Source organism: Hemitrygon akajei, chromosome 18 (genome assembly GCF_048418815.1).
Source record: "Hemitrygon akajei chromosome 18, sHemAka1.3, whole genome shotgun sequence".
Lineage (NCBI taxonomy): Eukaryota > Metazoa > Chordata > Chondrichthyes > Myliobatiformes > Dasyatidae > Hemitrygon > Hemitrygon akajei.
Window position 1 is genome coordinate 27,737,994 of NC_133141.1, and position 20,722 is coordinate 27,758,715.

General features: G+C 42.6%; 1 protein-coding gene across 1 annotated transcript in view; it reads left to right on the forward strand.

Moving 5' to 3' along the window:
• The window catches only part of LOC140741221 (nuclear receptor subfamily 4 group A member 1-like), a 61,976-nt gene extending 46,100 nt beyond the window's left edge, over positions 1–15,876 (forward strand). Inside the window, exons 4-7 of the mRNA XM_073071171.1 lie at positions 6,871–7,034; positions 8,345–8,547; positions 10,118–10,296; positions 12,227–15,876. Of these exons, the coding sequence (XP_072927272.1) occupies positions 6,871–7,034; positions 8,345–8,547; positions 10,118–10,296; positions 12,227–12,483 (803 nt within the window). The 3' untranslated portion in view covers positions 12,484–15,876. The remainder of the gene's footprint in view (positions 1–6,870; positions 7,035–8,344; positions 8,548–10,117; positions 10,297–12,226) is intronic.
• The last annotated feature ends 4,846 nt before the right edge of the window (positions 15,877–20,722 follow it).

Consider the following 20,722-nt stretch of genomic DNA (forward strand, 5'->3'; position numbering starts at 1 on the left):
CAGGGTTTTTGGTTGACAGTATCATACTAATGTTGGACTTGCCTATTAATTTTGGCTCAAAATTGGCCAGTGCTTTGCAAGGAACGTTTTGCAAGATTTGGGTTGGTGGTACCTTTGTCATGCCTGGGTCATTCACTGGGATTATCTTTATTATGTCTTGCTGTAGTGACCTGATTCTTTTGTTTCTCCTCCTTAGCTATTTCAAAGGGCCATTGACTACAGGTAGATTTCAAAACAAAGGAGCAGAATTAGGCTGTTCGGCCCATTGAGTCTGTTCTGCCATTCATGGCTGATTTATTAACCCTCTCCACCTTATTATCCCTCTTCACCCATTTCCCTGCTTTCTCCCTGTAACCTTTGACTCCCTTATTAATCAAGAAGCTATCAACCGCTTCTTTAAGTATACCTAATAACTTGTCTCCATAACCATCTGTGGCAATGAATTCCACAAATTCACCACCCTCTGCTAAATAAATCCCTCCTCATCTCTATTCTGAATGGATATCCTTCTATTCTGAAGCTATGCCCTCTGGGCCTAGACTCGCCCACTATTGGAAACATTCTCTCAATGTTCACCCTATCAAGGCCTTTCAATATTCAATATGGTTTAATGATATTTCCCCACATTCTTCTGAATTCCAGTGACTACAGGCCCAGAGCCATCAATCACTCCTCATACATTAACTCTTTTATTCCCAGGATCATTGTCATGAACCTCCTCTGAATCCTCTTCAATGCCAGCACATTCCTTCTTAGATAAGGGACCCCAAACTGGTGACAGTGGAGTTGGAGTCTGGAGAAACTTCTAAGGCCTGGGTAAACATAGAAGGCATTAGTGAACCAGATAATAATAACCGGGCACTGTGACAATTTGTGATAATTTAATTAGTTGATTTTAACATCCTGGCTGTAGTGGTTAGATTTAGATTCAGATCCCTAGACCTATTGACCAGCATTTTAGCCAGTGTGCTGCTACTTCCATAATGGCACAACAAAAATCAAGCTGTTAAGAAACAGAATTAAACAAAGACAAAAGTAGTGAATCTCGATCAGTCCTAGTGAGCACATGTTTATCTCAGAGTCATAGAATCTGAACACTACAGCACAGAAACAGACCCTTTGGCCCATCTAGTCCATGCCAATTCATTCATCTGCCTAGTCCAATTGGCCTGCATCCGAACCATAATCCTCCATATCCCTCCTATCCATGTACCTATCCAAATTTCTGTTAAATGCTGAAAGCGACCCTGCATCCACCACTTTAGCTGGCAGCTCGTTTCACACTCTGAGTGAAGAAGTTCCCCCTCATGTTCTCTTAAACTTTTTAATCTTTCACCCTTAAACCTATGTCCTTTAGTTGAAGATTAAACATCAGTGGAAAAAGCCTGCTTGCATTTACCTTATCTACACTCCTTATAATTTTTATAATACCTGCTAAGATATTAATTCTCCTTCAGTTCAGGTGCAAACTGTCCCTTCTGTGGGAACGCCCATAAGGGTACTCTGCACTGGCTGCCTATCCCCTTCCCCCTCCTGAAAGTCACCCAGTTACCTATGTCCTGCACCTTTGGTGTAACTACCTCTCTGTCTGTCCTGTCTATCAAGCCCTCAGCCTCCTGAATGATCTGGAGTTCATCCAGTTCCAGTTCCAACTCCTTAATGTGGTCTGTTAGAAGCTGCAGCTGGATGCACTTCTCACAGTTGCAGTTGTCAGGAACACTGGAGGTCTCCCTGCCTTCCCACATCCTGCAAGAGGAGCATTCCAGTAACCTGCCTGGCATCCCCTCTGCTCTAAATGTGCAGTAAGAAATAAAGAAAGAATAAGTAATGAAAAAAAATTTACCTACGGCTTAGCCTCTCCTTGCCAAAGCCTCAACTCCCCACTCTAACACTGGCCCACTCACACAATCAGTGGCCGCTCTGCTTAAACCTAACTTCTTTTTATTGGTCCTTGCCAACTGCCTAATTTTGCGCAATCCAATGTCTCCTCAGAAATGTGGCACACAAAAATGTACCAGCTTGTCTCGCACACTTCTTTTAAACTTTCTCTCGCTCTATGCACTCCAATGTCTCCACTGGACTGTTGCGCAAAAATGTGCCAACTGCCCTCGCTCACTTCTTTTAAACTCTCTCCATCTCCAAGCAATCCGGTGTCTCCTCGGGACCGTAGCATGCAAAATGTAATTTGATTATTTTGCTTCTAACACCCATGCCTCTCCTCTTCAAAAGTACTAAATGTCTTGAATTTTCGATCACTTTCTGTGACATAGGGCAGTTCAGTACCACTGCAAAGTGATCACCAAAGTTTGTGGACCCCTTACAGTTAGCTGGTGCGCAAAACAAACAACTATACCACCTTTCGCTTTGAAGCTGACATTGAATTAAGAGGAGTTTCCAAGGTAGGTATTTTTGAACCCAGCTATCACTCACATTAGGATTTATAGTGTTCAGACTGGTTTCCCAGAAACTGGCTTCCAGACATCCACGCCCGTCACAGCAAAGCCAGCCGTGTAAACCTTCACTTTGCAGCAATCACTGATGGGGCAGATCACTGCAATTGTCTCACTCTGACTCTTTCTCCCATCCTGTTGATCAGTATAAAGTTCCAGTCACCTGAATGAGGACTTGACCATCAGCACTCGTCAATGAACCCTGGACTGAAGTGACTTGATCTTCATTTGAGATACCATCGACAAATGTGGAAAAGTATCTTTCTGGCTGCCAACTAAACATTTGCTCCCGGTCATTAAACACCAGCTGGCCAACAAACAAGATTTTATTCACTAATTAAAACAAAAGACATGACCAATCATTCCTGGTTAGAAATAGAACAGATTTCTGGCCTGTCATGTATGCTGGCATCCCCCATTATAGAAGTGCTAAAACCCATGGAGGAGTTGACCTCCACCCCGGAGCTACTGGTCATAGCATGACACTCTGGCCGTGGGCATGACTTAAACCAAGCAGCAGCCACACTTTGGAAGGTACTTGCAGAGGAGACGCAGAGTGTGTTGTGGATCACAGAACTGTTCAGGAAAGGCAAAAGTGCACTTAAGGGGTAACTGATCCTCTAATACGTTTCAGAGTACAGGGACTCCCTGGACAACCTTCACAATATGTGGTGCCGTGTGCTGAGGGACCAGTGTGCATCACTCACCTCTGTGAAACACACCTGAAGCTGATCCTTAGGGGGTTCTGGCACTCTGCTGTGTTCTGCCCTGTCTATTTTCCAGATTGCCATCGAGCAGCTTGCAACCTCAGTGCCTCCTGCATAACAGAACATCTCCATAAAAGCTCTCTGACAAAACAGCAGGCACAATGAAATCTTCGTCCCTAGGCGCTCATGAGCTGCAGAGACTGGTCACCTGTGCCAGGTCTTGGCTGCTAGAAGTAGCGTGCGTACAGCTAACAGAGGCACAAGAAAGTGGTGGCATCAGGCACTTCTGAATGGAAGAAAGACCCCGCTCCAACTGAAGTTAACAGTAACACATCCATGCATCAATACACAGGCTCGCACACACAAACACACTACATGGAGCTGGTGGCCATTGGCATTGGAAGAGGAAAATAAGGACAGTACAGTACAGTAAAGGTACAAGAGCCTGAAGACACACACTCAATATTTTAGGAGCAGCTTCTTCCCCTCTGCCATCAAATTTCTGAATGGATTACCTCACTTTTTGTTCTCTTTTTGTATTATTTATTTTTTAATATATTTCTTATTGTATATTATAACTTTTTATGTTTTGCACTGTACTGCTGCCATGAAACAACAAATTTCACAAAATACGTCAAAGATAATAAACCTGATTCTGACACCTTGTAGCAAGTTACTCAATGCATTAAGTAATCTTGCAGGAGTATTGCATGAAGCAAGTTGAAGAATTAAAATCATTTCAATTTAAAACTGACTGTTATTTTTGTGAGGATATATGGACTTATTACTATTTAAAGGGAACTTTCAAAATGCTGGGTAAAACTGTGATTGTTGATGTAAAGAAGTCAAAAATCACTTGCAATCTTGGTTTCTGGCTCACTGGCTTCACGATTTTTGTGGCTGATAAAGTCTCCACGAAAGTCCTCATATCTCTCAAGAGACAAGATAGAGAGGCAAAGCTGAACCATCAGCAAGTAGATGGCACAGTGGCACAGCGGGTCGAGCCGCTGTCTCACAGCTCCAGAGACCCAGGTTCGATCCTGACCTCTGGCACTGTCTGTGTGGAGTTTGCACATTTCCCCTGTGACCATGTGGGTTTTCCCCATGGTGCTCTGGCTTCTCCCCACATCCTTCATTCCACATCCACACTGTAAATTGTTCTCAGTGTGTGGATGAAGGGTAGAAGATGGTGAGAAGATGTGGAGAAAAATGAAAATGGGGTTAAGGTTAGGATCAGTTTAAGTGGTTGGCGACTGGCACAGACTCATTGGCTGGTGGGGTCCTGTTTCCACACTATGATTGACATTTGGAGCAAGGACCAATGGCTGGGATACAAGGCCTTGGGGTGAGAGAGGAGGTGCCGCATACTCCCAAATGTTGCCATGGAGACTGATGTGACTCTGAGTCTTGTAAGGAGAGAAGAAACCCACAAACTCCACATAGGCAGCAGCCGAGGGCAGGATTGAACCCTGGTCTCTAGAGAAGTGAAGTAGTGGCTCTACCACTGCATCACTGTACTTTTGCCTGACTTAGATGATGTTTGTGACCAAACTGAGATGAATAAGCTTTTCTTGGGCTTCCAGCTGGAAGAGTTTATTCATCAGATACACCAGGAAAGCACTAGATCCTTCTTCACATTTAATAGGCTGGTCAGAAATACCATTCTTCTCAGGAAGGCTTGGGATGCGGGGGGGGGGGGGGGTGGTGAAATAAGGGGGGATAACCTTCAAATTCTGGCCTGACAAACTGGCCTCCTCCCTGCAGGGTTGAGCTGGAGAAAGAAGGTATTGTGAAGATGCTTTGACCATAATTTTGTCATCAGAATGAAATCACACAAGGGCAGTCCTACTTAGATGAGAGACATTGGAGAAGGATGGTGTCATTGATGATGTCAAAGGGTCCTAAATTGAAAACATTTCAGCCTTGCAGCACTGTAGAGACTGGGGAGGTGGGCACTGGAATGTGTAACGACACTTGCAGGCTGCCTCCAGCACTTCAGGTGTTAATGCAAACAACACATTTCACTGTATGTTTCAATGTCCTCATGACAAATGAACTTGGCTCCTGAACCTTGGGTGCTCACTCAGAAGGGAAGCCCAGAATGTGGTAATTGGTAATTGGATTATTACTAATCGTGGCAGAGGTGTTGCTGCCGATCCTTACAGATTATGGGCTATTGGGTCAGGAAGTCAAGGATCCAGTTGCAGAGTGGGGTGTTGAGTCCTGGGTCGAGGTGTCTGGAGATGATTTTGTGTGGAATTATGACATTGAAGGCAGAGCTGTGGTCAATAATAGGAGTCTGATGTTGGGGTCTTTGTTATCCAAAGGTTCCAGCGATGAGTATAATTGCCAATTTGTCAGCGGAGCCCAAGTATCTAATGGTGGGTGGGGTGAATGAGCTGATTGGGAAAATTGACACGGGTTGAGGTTTCTGCACACGAGATGAAAGAGACTCAAACACAAAATTCCAGGCTGTGATTCCAAAGGCTGCGAGGAATTTCAAATATTATTTCAAATATTACTGTTTTTCAAATATGATCTTAAAGTGAAGCCCCATCTGCTCTCATGGGTGATTGTTTCTTGATTAGTCATAGTGTCAAAGATTATGGGGAGGAAGCTTGATTAGTCATAGTGTCAAAGGTTATGGGGAGGAAGCAGGAGAATTGCGTGAGAGGGATTATAAATCAGCCATGATGGAATGACAGAGCAGATTCAATGGGCTGAATCACCCAATTCTGCACCTATGTCTTATTGTCTTATGGTCTTATGAATGTGTAGGATTCAGTGTCAGGGGAGATATCCTCACTGACTTGGCCAACATTCACTCCACCAGCAACAGCACAAAAACATGGACTGGTGTTGCTCTGTATGTGAGATCACTATGCGCATACTGGCTGCTATGTCTCCTGCGTTCCAACAGTAACTGCACTTGAATGTGTTCTTCCTGCAAAGGACCCGAGAGACAGTGTAAGTGCAGGACATTCTTCCCTTTTATCGGGGTCAGTGATAGATACTGTACTTCAGTAGGCCCTTCACAAGAGGACAGAGGAAAACTGGGGGCTTATCCAAAGAGTTTTAAATCTGAAACAGCCGGAAGAGTAAATGGGAAAGCAGAAGAGTAGTCTCGTATTGGTGATGGAGAGAGGGAGCATGCAAGAGGGGAGAAATGAAAGGTATTCTGACTAGATGTGGAAATGAAAGGAGATTAGGAAAATGGGTAAGAAAAGGAGAGAACAGAGTAATGATGTGAGTGCCTGAAGTTGGATCCTGAGCCCCAATGCTGGAATATCATTCATTTGAAGGCAGGTAGAGCAGTGATAGACCAAAGACAGTTACAGAGTCCAAGACTGTTTGAGGAACAGGGGATCAGTAGTGAAATGTTTCTTGTTGCTGGTTACTTTCAGGTGGTATAGCAGCTTCTTTATTGGACCTAATGAACACAATGTGTGTGGAAAGGCAAGCTGGAGCATTTAACAAGATCTTTAAATACAATTTAAAAAAAAGGGTAAGCTTGGACCAGTAGATAACGGCTGTGTCACTAATTCATCTACATGCGGAATTTTGCGTGAGTCCCAAGAAGTGACCAGACTCTGTGTAACACTCAAATCTGCTCCTGGCTAATACTCACTTTGTACATCCAGTAGCTCCAATGGCGAGAAGAACACCTTAGCCTAAGAGGCTTAAAAGAATTTCTAAATCTTTTTTTCTTCCAGTGGTTCGCACAGACAGCCTGAAAGGTCGCCGAGGTCGACTTCCATCCAAACCAAAGAATGTTCAAGAAGCTACGCCTTCAAATGCTCCAGTTAGTCTCATCACAGCGTTGGTCAGGGCACATATTGATTCCAACCCAGTCATGTCCAATCTAGATTATTCCAAGGTAAATATAAGGAAAACAAAAACAGTTGAGAAGTTGAAAAGAGAATGTTTGTATTGGGGAGGTGGAAGCAAGATACCAACTTGATAAATGATTCAAACACTTGGATATGCACATGTAATTACTGACTTGCAGTTCTTCTGACCTACTTGCTTGTCAATGGAGCCTATTTGAACTCGGGCTGTCTGCCAGTGCCCACTTACTGCTGCTGCACTGAGGGTCTGGGGACATCTTTTGGGCCTGGGGCTGCTGAAATGTGGAGGTGCCATCTGTGGACAGTGCTGAGCAATACACGGAAGCCTCTCAGCCCATTACCAGGGAAGTCCTGGAGTTGGTGGAGTTGAGCTGAGGGTGTGGAAGGGGGAGGGGGGTGTTGTAGGGGAAGTCGAGCACCTGAACCAAATGTACCAGGGGTTATTTTTGTCAAGTCACAAAAATAGTTTCTAGTTTATACCTCTAAACCATCTTCAGTTCTATTGTCCTATGAGACTACAACCAGCACTGGGCTACGGCAGCACGCATTTGTATGGCATTATTTATCTGGTTTGCCAAGCATTAAATGGGCATGGGGAGGTGGCAAACTACTTCCACTTTGAAGGATTTCCCTTCACTTATTCCGTAACTGCACCACCCACCTGCCTGATGACACACCATTTGTAAAGAGGCTGTTTGCACCTTCAAAGCTGCGCCTGCAGACCTATTCTGTGAACATGAAGTGGCAATGAAGGCATCATTAATGTATTCGCCTCAGCAAATTATAGTTAGTGCGCACTGGTGTAAAGGATTAGAAGGCAGCAAATCTGCAGCCGTGCGAAGAGAAAAAGATAAAAGCCTGGCGCCAACTTCATACGAGAAAATGTGCAATTTTGCCGTCAGAAATGATTTAAGCATCACCAGTCCAGCTCAGGAATAAGTGAATCCATCAACACTACCTCACTATTTTGCTTGCTTTTTGCAATACTTTTTTTAAGACGTATTTCTTAATATAAGATAGTCATTTTTATGTTTATTTCACTGTACTGCTGCCACAAAACAACAAATTTCACAATATATATCAGTGATAATAACCCTGATTCTGAGTGCAATCTTGAAACAGCCTGCATTCTCTAATAGGAGTCAAAATTCGACCAATTCACAAAGCTAGAAATACCTGTTGAAACCTAAGCTACTGCTTTGCAAAGAAATGTCAATTTACATCTAATGAATGATGAAAGTTTTTATTTTTTCTTTGCTGTTGTTGATTTAATAAAAAATGTCAGAGTTGTTGTGATGAACAGAAAGGTTCTCCTCTTTACTTAACGTATCTGGTCCAGTTTCAGGATTCTAGCACTTACCAGTCAGAAGACGATGAAGCAGGGGAAGTCCGACAGTTTTACGAACTGTTGGCAGGTTCGATGGAAATGATACGCAAGTGGGCCGAGAAGATCCCAGGGTTCAGTGGTTTTCCCAAGGAGGATCAGGATCTACTGTTGGAATCTGCCTTTTTAGAGCTCTTCATCCTCAGGCTGGCCTACAGGTGGGTATGGAAACACAATGGCCCCCGTTGTCAGTATATCACCCTCCACTTTAAAAAAAAATATATTTTATTGTTTTATGTGAACAGACTTGGAAAAAAATAACAAAAAAAAATACAGCACAACCACAAAAACCACAACCATAGCAAAATCAAATTAAATATTGAGCAACAAAAGAGAAAAAAATGTAAAAGCAATAAGTAAACATACACAGTAGAGGTGCCCCGCACAAAAAAACCTCAGTCCTCACCCTGTAAGAAGGTCCAATACAGGACCCCATATCCTTTCAAAGATGTACCCTCTGTCCTCATTACATAGTCTCAGTCTCTCCAAATGTAAAGTATTTGCCAGTTCTCTCAGCCACAGATTGTACATAGGCACTGAGTCCATTTTCCACATTTGCAGGATTAACTTCTTAGCAATCACCATTCCAAATAATACAGCCACTCTTTCATACTTATTGGCTGAAGATAAGGAGCTTGTTGACCCTCCACTTTTGACTCAGTGTTTTCACCCCCTCCGCTCCTGAAGACAGTGAATTATGTTGGAATACAGAACCATGGTAACATCATCCCTTCTATAACTGCAACATCTGTGGGGTGGGAGGGGAGAACATGTTGAAAGGAATTGCCAATATTTCAGGTCGAAACCCTTCTCCATTCACCCCCACATATACTGCATGACCTGCTGAGTACCTCCAGCAGATTGTTCCTCCAGATTCCAGCATCTGCACTCTCTAGTATCTCTGAGATGCTGGAGGAAGTCAATGGGAGAAATAAAATTAAAGCTCATGCTGAAGCTGACATAGAATATTACAGCACAGTACAGATCCTTCGGCCCACAATGTTAACCTTTTAACCTACTCTAAGATCAATCTAACTCTTCATGGTCCTCCATTTTTCTATCATCCATGTACTTATCTAAGAGTTTCTTAAATGTCCCTAAATGTAACTGTCTTTTATCAACATACTTGGCAATGTGTTCCACTCGCCCATTACACTTTGTGTAAAAAACCATACCTCTATCAGTCCCCCTGTACTTTTATCCAATCAATTTAAAACTGCGCCCTCTGGGAAAAATATCTGGCTTTCCACTCAATCTATGCCTTTTATAATCTTGTACACCTCTAACATGTTGCCTCTTATCCTCCTTCTCTTCAAAGAGAAAAGCCCTTGCTTGCTCAATCTTCCCTCATGAGACATGCTCTGTAATCCAGACAGCATCCTAGTAAATCTCCTCTGTGCCCTTCCTATAATGAGGCAAGCAGGACTGAACACAATGCTCCAAGTATGGTCTGACCAGAGTTTTATAGAGTTGCAACATTACCTTGCAGTTACTGAACTCAGTCCCCCAACTAATGAAAGCCAATGCACCATATGCCTTCTTAACAACCCTATCAACTTGCATCGCAAATTTGAGGGATCTATTGACGTGGGCTCCCAAGATGTAACTGTGAAAAATAAAGTAGGCACTTTGATTTATTTGATCCTCTTCCTAATAAGCAAAAGGCTTACAGGAGGGTTGGATCCTTTGATCCCAGTACATCTCTCTTAGAGTATCATCTGATTGTAGGTCCAACCCTGAAGAAGGCAAGCTCATCTTCTGCAATGGTGTCGTCCTCCATCGTCAGCAGTGCGTGCGAGGCTTTGGGGAATGGATCGACTCTATCATCAGCTTCTCCAACACACTGCAACGGATGAAGATTGACGTGTCCAGCTTCTCCTGCCTTGCGACTCTGGTGGTCATAACAGGTGAGCTATAACCACTTCATGCCTTCCATTCAGATGGGAGCACTCTGACTCTCATCCAGTATAGCTCCCCTCCACTAATCTTTTTATCCGGTTAACATTTCACATTCAATTCTTAAAGGAGCGTCGTTGTTGAGAAGTCACCTGGTTTTAACCTAACTCAGTGTAAGGCCACAGCAATGCTGGGAAGTTAGGAAATGTCCATTTGAAAATCATGATGAAATTGTGAGTTACCCGAGACCTACTTCTCCAACATATTCAACTTGCTTTCACTAATTGTGCACAAGCTTTTTGTGCACAGAAAATTTGCAGTCGGAAATAAAATAAGAAAATGCTGGAAATACTCAACAGGTCAGGCAGCATCTGTAGGAAGAGGAACAGAGTTAACATTTCAGGTTGATAAACTCTGATGAAACTGACTTGAAATGTTAACTCTGTTTCTCTCTCCACAGGTACTGACTGTTTCTGGCATTTTTCATTATTTTATTTCAGGATTCCAGCATCTGCAGTTGTCTGCTTTTGGATCTCTACACAATCATTGATAGCTGCTGAAGTCAGATTAAATGTGTTTAATAACAGCCTTACAGATGTTTATACACCCTGGCAAATGACCTTCTGTATGAGAACTGGCAAATTCTACCTGTGAAAAGCAAATAAAATGTTGAATTAGGCAGTAGCTGATTTAAAGTAAATTCAAATGGTTTACACTACAGTATATTGTAGAACTATCCTTCATCTCTAGAGTGAAAGGAATTTCAGGGTAACCAAACAACAGACAATAAATCTGGCCTTGTCAATGTCTCTTGAATATTGTGAGTGTTTGAAATGAACGTTAACAAAATTAACTGATTAACTTTTCAATCTACTTTTTTTTACTTTTTCTTCCTTCTCTTGACTCGATTTTTTCTTTCTATCTCTAAGATCAGGTCCCTTAGCCCAAACCTTCAACGATGAGGGAATTTATTTGGCCCAAGGGATGTCTGGAAACTATGACTCTACTTTGTGAATGGAAATCTTAAAATCCAATTTCATTATCTATTTTCCTTTCTTTCTCTTCCTAGATTTAATTCCATTCTTTTTTTCAGAATCAGAGTCAGATTTATCATACATGATTTTTTTTGCAGCACCTGTGCAAAGACATAAAATTACTAAGTTATAAAAATAAATTAATAATACAAAGTAGAAACAGAGGTAGTGTTTATGGGTTCATGGAACATTCAGGAATCTGATGGCAGAAGGGTAGGAGCTGATCCTGAACTGTTGAGTGTGGGTCATCAGGCTCCTGTCCTGAGGGCACGTCCCAGATGGTAAAGACCCTTAGTGAGGCACCATCTCCTGGAGATGCCTTCAAAGGTGGAGAGGATTGTGCCCATGATGGAACTGCCTGAGTCTACAATGCTCTGCAGCCTTTGTGATCCTGTGCATTGGAGCCTCCACACCAGGTGGTGATGCAGCCAGTTCACTCCCCTTTGAAATGAACATATTCATGGGAACAGAGTTAGCGACACTTGGCTGTTATGGAGGTAAATGTCGTTTCCCAGACCAGTGAGCTGGGAAATTGCACTTCAGGCAAATTCTGTGTGTTGTACCAATGTTGCCATTATCTCAGAGAGTTTTACACCAGGGAACTAAGGGAGCAAAAGTGTCACTGAAAAATCAGAAGTCAGATTTGTTGGCAGATGCTAAGACCGCCCCCCCCCCCTTAAAAATGTGCACAATATTATTGTACTCTGGTTAACTCAACTTTCAGCAGTGCAACACTGGCTTGTTTTGGAATCCAATCTCTTTATGCTGCAGAGAGTAACAACTTTTTTCAAATGGAATACTTTTGCCTAGATGATATTGGCTTTAAAGTTTAAATTACTGTCTGTATGTTTGCATCCAGTTCTAAAAATGAATTTCATGGCTCCTGTTTGATCTTGCAATGTTTCAGACCGGCACGGCTTAAAAGAACCCAAGAAAGTTGAAGATCTGCAGACCAAGATTATAACTTGTCTGAAAGACCATGTCACCTCTAGTGCAGGCGAGCAGATGAGGCCAAACTATCTGTCCAAACTTTTGGGCAAACTACCCGAGTTGTGTACCCTCTGCACACAAGGACTCCAGCGCATTTTCTATCTGAAGCTCGCCGATCTGGTCCCTCCACCTGCCATTGTTGACAAACTATTCTTGGATACTTTGCCTTTCTAGATAAGCTACCAAACTCTGTGACTTTAGAACTGGACCCCGCCATCAGATTCAATGTTGCAGTATGAGCAGGGAGTTAAACGTACACTGGAGCCAGTTCAGAACTGAAAAGGCTGCAGGATTTGGACAAGTATGCTATGTGCTATTTTGGGTTTGCTGCTTTTCAAAATGCTGTATTTTTATTTTATTCAGCATACAGATTGTTGAAATAAAAGTCCCTTTGCTGTGTTGCAGCTTCTACAATGCAATCTAACTGAGCAGCTGCTCTGAGGTTTGACAAACAGCATTGGTTAGATGTTCTCTGCCCCCATACTGTTTGTTATGGACCCGAGTCTCAATGTTCAACCTAAAGCAATGCAGTGATATTTCTGTGCTGCATATTCTTATTCCTGTCATCTTTTGCAATCAAAAGAATTACAAATGAGGGTCAGAAAACATCATTATTGGGGGCAGCCAGTAATATTATAAAAACTGAGCTCAAACTGCATTTATTCCATTTATTATTCGTCAAATGAAATGTAAATATGCTCTCTGTCTGGGCAGGGTTTGTAATCATTTACCTGAAACAGAAAAACATATCCACCTTTCCATCCACCTGGGATGGATTTTTTAAGGACAATAGTCATTGACACTGCAATTTTCAAAATGCCAAACTGTGGAGATTGAAGTGTGACGGAAGGAGCCTTGAATGTGTCCCAGATGAATATTGCATGAATACTTCTCACACTGGCTTAGTGGCAAATTTCGTCAAATCTAAAAACAAATACAGTCCTGCCTGGAGACAGTGAACTCAAAATCTCTTCATTGAGGAGACTAAACTCTTGTTTAATGGGGTACAGTTTATTGGCATTAGCTTGGATGTTTTAAAATATTTTCTTTTGAGTGCTGTAAACAGAAGTGGATGCACTTGAATTCATTGCACTGACTTACAGAAAAGCTTTGAAACTTTCTGTATTATAGAGCAAGTCCTATTGCACCACTGGCTCTTTCTGGGGTAAGCAGAAGTGGAGTGTAGGAGAGGTGGTGCTGTTGGGAGTATGTCCAATATTTCTTTTGTGAATCCACCTCTCATCAGTTTAGCCCTCAGTTACAACATCTAGTTGTGAAGGTATCATCTTCTGAGAAGTGCTTATTGAAGCTACTACCTTTTGAAGACATTGGACAGGATTCTGTTGCCACACCATGTCCTGTTCTGATGGGCAAATTTTGAAAGAGACATTTGGAAAGCTTTCGAAGGTGCTGGGGAGATTTCTGGAGTAGAACACAGGAGTAGGGGCTTCAGTTCACGGGAGTGATTCAGCACACTGGGATGGGTGGGGGAACCTGTTCTCTTTTCTGTAGCAGAGACTCAGAATAGGTTTACATCTGGTAAATGGAAAGGATGAATCTGCCTCCACTGGCCAGGAGACTGTGCAGTGGGGGAAGGGGGCACCAGCCCAAGCACAAAACACACAGACATCAGCCAGCTGCAGCTCCTCTGGAGTTTCCTGGGGGAAATTTGAGGAGGTTGGCATAAGCCAGAAGGCTGATGGGACCTGGGAATGGAGGGGTGGGGGGGATGCAATCATACAGGCAGGATGGAGAAAAGAGACTGGTGGCTGCGAGCTTGCAGGGTGAGGTAGGGCCAGTGAGGGGTTGTTGAGAAGAATGAGTAGTCAAGGCAGGAATGAAGCAGAAGGTGATGCAATTTGCGAAGAGGGGACAGAAGCAGGGAAGAAACTGAGAGGGGAGGGCTGACAAAGAGGACATAGATAACAGTGTGTATGCACGTGTGTGTGACTGCATTTGGATGTTCAGCAGAGCCTGGTCTCCAATCACCTTGAACCTCTTTGTCATTGGACCAAGATCTCGCTCTGACCAGCTTGGATGGGAGCTGGAGCCAATTCTCTCGCTCGCACACACACACACACACACACACACACACACACACACACACACACACACACACACACACACACACACACACACACACACACACACACACACACACACACACACACACACACACACACACACACACACACACACACACACACACACCTTTTCAAAACGGGGTGGAAATAAGCCATCCTCAGCTCTGAGGGACTGCCTGAAAGGAGGCAGCCTTTTCTTATTTACATGGACTATGAGCATTTTCTACTGACTGCCTCTTGCTTTAACTTCTCATCTTGTGACAAAAGGAAACAAAAAGGCTTATATTTTGTTGGTGCCTTTAACAATATCTACTTGCTCCAAAGCACCTTACGCTCAATGAATCACTGTTGTAATGTAGAAAAGGCTCAAATCAATTGGTCTATTTACTGGTTGGCCTTGTATGGGAGCAAGGTTGAAAGTGATATATCGCACTGTTATAGTCGGGAATAATTATCTAAATTTATACTCTCTAGAAAGGATTATGAGTAGGAATAATCTTTTTATTTTATATAGGGAGGACTATAGTACTCAACATGTCCAATGCCATAATGGAAATGTGTAAATTTTATATTGGTTAAAAACCCTACACGATATTTACAGTGCCTTACCAGTCAATGTGTACAGAAGATGCTTGATTCTGATGTTGCCAGGAAGTGATGTAAGTCATTGCACTGTATTGTCATCACTTGAGTCCTCATCTGTAAACCTCTGAGGCATGATTTGTGGTTTGCAGTACTGGTCTCTCCTGCTTCTACATGTGGACCTTGCGGTGGACCTGCTCAAGCACCTAGTGATGCCCATACTCTGAGACATCAACCAGTCCTCAGGTGTAACCTGAAGCAGGTTAGTCCACTCACAATATGGATAGAGGAGTTGTGGCAATCCAAGAAAAAGTTCAAAGTAAATTTATTATCAAAATACGTACAGTATCTGTCACCTTGAGATTCATTTTCGAGCAGCTATTTACAGGAAAATGAAGAAATACAATCGCATTTATCAAAAACTATAAATAACAAAAGACAGTCAATCAACCAATGTGCAAACAAAAACAAATTGTGCAAAAAAGTTAAATAATTAATACTGAAAACATGAGTTGTGGAGTCCTTTAAAGTGAGTCTATAGGTTCTGAAGACAGTTCAGCGTTGATGTGAGTGAAGTTATCCAAAGATATGAACAAATCTCCCTCCTGCCCAATACCACTTGGTTACTGTAGCTGGCCACTGTTGAGGTCCACCTGCCTATGTTATGATGTTGCAATGTAAAGTGTGATTGCAAAATGCATATACTTTTCTATGGTTAGTATATATATTTTAAACCAATATTTTTAAATGATAGGATGTGAAGTCAAGATGTCTCTTCTAGCTCAATGTAAAAGAAAAGCTGTTGAGTTGGAGACAAAGTACTCCAGTTCTTACATCTATTCTAAGCACATATGAAGTGTGGGTCATTTTGGAGTTGTGCCAATAAAGCTTCTGACTCTTCCATCATTGTTTCTGGATTTTTTTTCCTGATGCAGAGCACGTTCATCGATGGCCACACTTTCACATCCTGATAAACAGGCCAGTTGTGGAAACCTTGTGCAGAAATGGTTCTGCCTTGGAGTTCTCATGCAGACCATATTTAACGTGCAAGAAAAATTGAAGCCCACATAGATCATTGGCAGCGCTCTCAGTGGGGAACCAGGAGACACCAAGGGGAGACATGATAGAGTTTTATAAGATTATGTTGGTCATGGATCGAGCAGATGGTATATTTTTCCCAAGATCAAATGTCTAATACCAGACTCAGGTCCACCAAACCCAGTAACGTCCTTGTAAATTTTCTCTGTACTCTTTCAACCTTATTTACCTCTTTCCTCTAGGTAGGTGATCGAAACTGCATACAATACTCCAAATTAGGCCTTACCAGTGTCTTATACAACTTCAACATAACATCCCATCTCCTGTACTCAATACATTGATTTATGATTTCTTTACAACCCTATCTACCTGTGACACCACTTTCAATGAATTATGGATCTGTGTTCCCAGATCCCTTTGTTCTAGTGCACTCCTCGGTGCCCTACCATTCATCATGTAAGACCTACCCTGGTTGGTCCTATTGAAGTCCAAAACACACAATTGTCTACAATAAATTCCATTTGTCATTTTTCAGCCTATTTTTCCAGCTGGTCCAGATCCAACTGCAAGCCACAATAGTCTTCCTCACTATCCACTACACACCCAATTTTGGTGTCATCTGCAAATTTGCTGATCAATTAACCATCTTATCATCCAGATCATTGATATAGATCATAAACAACAACAGACCCAGCACTGATCCCTGTGGCACTCCACTAGTCATAGGCCTCCAGTCAGAGAGGCAACCATCTACCATTCTGAACTTCCAGAGGACCAGTTTTGTCTCTTGCAATCCTTTTGCTCTCAACATATCTGTAGAATCCCTTAGAATTCTCCTTCACCTTGTCTGCTAGAGCAACCACATGCCTTCTTTTAGCACTCCTGATTTCTTTCTTAGGTGATTTGGGGGAGGGCAATGCATAATAATATATTTTTAAAAACTATAAATTACATTAATATATATAAATTAAATAAGTAGTGTCAAAAGAGAGCAAAATAAAATAGTGAGAAAGTGTTCATGAGTTCATGGACCGTTCTGAAATCTGATGGCAGAGCGGAAGAAGCTATACCTGAAATGTTGTGTGTGTGTCTTCAGGCTCCTGTATCTCCTCCTTGATGGTAGCAATGAGAAGAGGGCATGTGCTGGGTGATGGGGTCCTTAATGATGGATGCCACCTTTTTGAAGTATCGCCTTTTGAAGGTGTTCTCATCGCTAGGGAGGCTAATGCCCATGATGGAGTTGGCTGAGATCAACCTCCAATTTAAATGCATGTGGCCTCCACAAATGCATGAATTCCACACCGTCTGGTGAAAGAAACTCCTCCTCATCTCTCTTCTAAAGGGCATCCTTGTATTCTGAGTCTGTGCCCTCTGGTCCTAGACTCCCCCACTATAGGAAACATCCTCTCCATATCCACTCAATCTAGAACTTTCAACATTTGATAATTTTCAACGAGATCCTCCCTTATTCTTCTAAATTCCAATGAGTACAAGGCCAGAGCCATTAAATGTCCTCATGTATTATCCTTTTCATTCCAGGAATCATTCCTATGAACCTCCTCTGGATCCTCTCCAATGTCTAAGATAAGGGGACCAAAACTGCTCACAATACTCCAAGTGCAGTCTGAGCAATGTCTTATAAAGCTTCAGCATTACATCCTTGCTTTTATATTCTAGTCCTCTCGAAATGAATGCTAATATTGCATTTGCCTTCTTTACCATTGGATCAACCTTCAAGCTAACCTTTAGGGAATTTTGCACGAGGACTCCCAGTTTTCTTTGTATCTCTGATTTCTGAATTTTCCCCTGTTTAGAAAATAGTCTACTCTATTATTCCTTCTACCAAAGTGCGTGACCATACATTATATTCTATCTGCCGCTTCTTTGCTTATTCTCCCATTTTGTCTGAGTCCTTCTGCAGTCTCTCTGCTTCCTCAATTCCTCGACACAAAGCCATCAATTCCATCATCCAAATCATTGACATATAATGTGAAAAGAATCGGTCTCAATACAGACTCTTGAAGAACATTACTAGTCAATGGCAGCCAAATAGAATTCGCAGAGACTGGAAGGATATGGACCTTGTGAACAGAAGAGATTCGTTTAGTTATTTATTTAATTACCTGTTGAGTTAGTTTGGCACAGATATGGTGAGCAGAAAGGCTTATTTCTGTGCTTTACTATGTTGGATATCTAAGGTTTCATACTGGACAACTGAGTGCAGGACTGGCAGCTGCAATCTTCCAGCAATTCGAGCTTCCCTGAAATACATGGCATTTGTGTATCAATGACCATTACAGGAAAACCCAGGAAATTTAACATGTCAGCCCTGGGAACGGATTTAATGACCATGCAGGCCTATAACTTTTGGAAAACCCATTGGCTAGCCAAAGCAACTATTTGTGGAATCCCCCACCACAGACAAGTGAATCTACAATTCACATGCATGAGTCAGCTGGGTACTGCAGGTACTTGGAGTGTTAACAATGACAAGACAGCAGATATATGGATAGATATAAAACCACCAAGGTCATTGCAGTAGATGAACTTTATTCCCCCAACATTCACTTTGAGTCCCAGAGGATTTGACAGGGCAGAATTTGTCAGGTGCATCCAGGAGGTTTTTCTCATTACAATTTGGAAATAATCCAGCCAGGGAAGGGGCCATACTGCATCTTGTATTGGACAAAGAGCCTCGCCAGGTGATTGGAGCTTCAGTGGGAGAGCACTTTGAGAACAGTGATCACAAGTTTTCAGGCAGTTATGGATAAGGATAAGACTGAACCTCACAGGAAAGAGCTAAATTGAGGAAGCTATTTACACTAGTATCAGGTAGAGGCTGGGGAAAGTAGACTGTGACATTAACACTGATAACAGACAGGGAGGGGTATTTGAAAAATACTGAACAGTTATGGACACAAGGCCTTTCCTAAAACTGCCATATTCACAAAAGCAGATTGCAATATTACCCTGAGCTTTCAATTGCATGCTACATGAATTCCCCATCCCAGTCACACTAACCTCCCTATCTTTGTCCTCATATTGCCCCCTCAATGCTCAACATAAACTTAGAAAATAGTAGTTGAACTTCAAAAAGGCATGTTAAAGCCCTCAGGACTCAAGGCTGAATTCAACAATTTCAGATAGACAACCTCTTCAGTTTGTATCAAAGATGGCCAGCTCTGGTGAGAGGTCGTCAACAGGTAATATCCTCCGCTTTAAATATACCCAATGAAGTGGCCGCCACAGATGTCTGTGGCAATGAATTCCACAGATTTAACACGCATTGACTAAAGTGATTCCTCCTCCACTTTGTTCTAAAGAGACATCTTTCTATTCTGAGGCTGTGCGCTCTTGTCTTAGACTCTCCCACTATAGGATACACCCCCTTCACATCCACTCTGTCTTGGCTTTTCAATATTCTAAACGTGAGGTTCTGCAGAAGCGGTAAATCCAGAGCAATACACCCAAAACGCTGGCAGAACTCAGCAGATCAGAGAGCATTTATGGAAATTAGGCTGAGACCCTTCATCAGTTGGGTCTTGGCCTGAAATGTCGACTGTTCATTTCCATAGGTACGGTCTGACCTGCTGAGTTCCCCCAACACTTTGTCTATGATGCCGTTTCATAGGTTTTAGTGAGATTCTCCCTCATTCTTCTAAACTCCAGCAAGTACAGGCCCAGAGCCATTAAATGCTCCTCATACGTTAACCCTTTTATTACTAGGATCATGCTTGAAAATCACCTCTGCATCCGCTCCAATGCCAGCACATCCTTTTTTAGATATGGAGCTCAAAACTGTTTACAATTCTCCGAGTTAGTCTGACAAATACGTTATAAAGCCTTATACAGGTTCTGCAGAGTAGGTCACTGAGACACCGATCTAGCTCAATCTCACTAGTGGAAGCTCACTCCACAAAGGTGACTTCCCCTTCCAGTTTATCCCACCAGACGGAAGTGTACCAACAGACTTGGTCTTTAAGCAGAAAGCAGATTACTGGGAGAACTCAGTGGTTCAGGCAGTATCTGGACGGAGGAAAAATGCTGTAAGGGAGCTATGATTGTATCACTGTTTAAATAATTAGGCAGCAAAGCTGACTGCAAAAAGTACAAGGGGATTCTCCTCAGAACACACACAAAATGCTGGAGGAACTCAACATCTATGAAAATGAATAGATAGTTGACATTTCAGGCCAAGGCCCTTCTTCAGGACTGGAGAAAGAAGTGAGGAGTCAGAGTAAGCAGGTGGGGGGAGGGTAGGAAGAAACACAAGGTGATAGGTGAAACCAGGAATGGGGAAGGGGGTGAAGTAAAGAGCTGGGAAGTTCATTGGTGAAAGAGATACAGGGCTGGAGAAGAGCAAATCTGATAGGAGAGGACAGAAGGCCATGGAAGAAAGAAAAGGGGAGGAGCATCAAAGGGAGGTGATGGGCAGGTAAGGAGATAAGATGAGAGAGGGAAAAAGGAATGGTGAATGATGAAGAGTGGGGTGGCATTACCGGAAGTTTGAGAAATCGATGTTCATGCCATCAGGGTGGAGGCTACCCAGACAGAATATAAAGTGTTGTTCCTCCAACCTGAGTGTGGCCTCATCACAACAGTAGAGGAGGCCATGGATTGACATATCAGAATGGGAATGGGGAGTGGAACTAAAATGGGTGGCCACTGGGAGATCCCGTTTTTTCTGGCAGACGGAGCGTAGGTCCTCG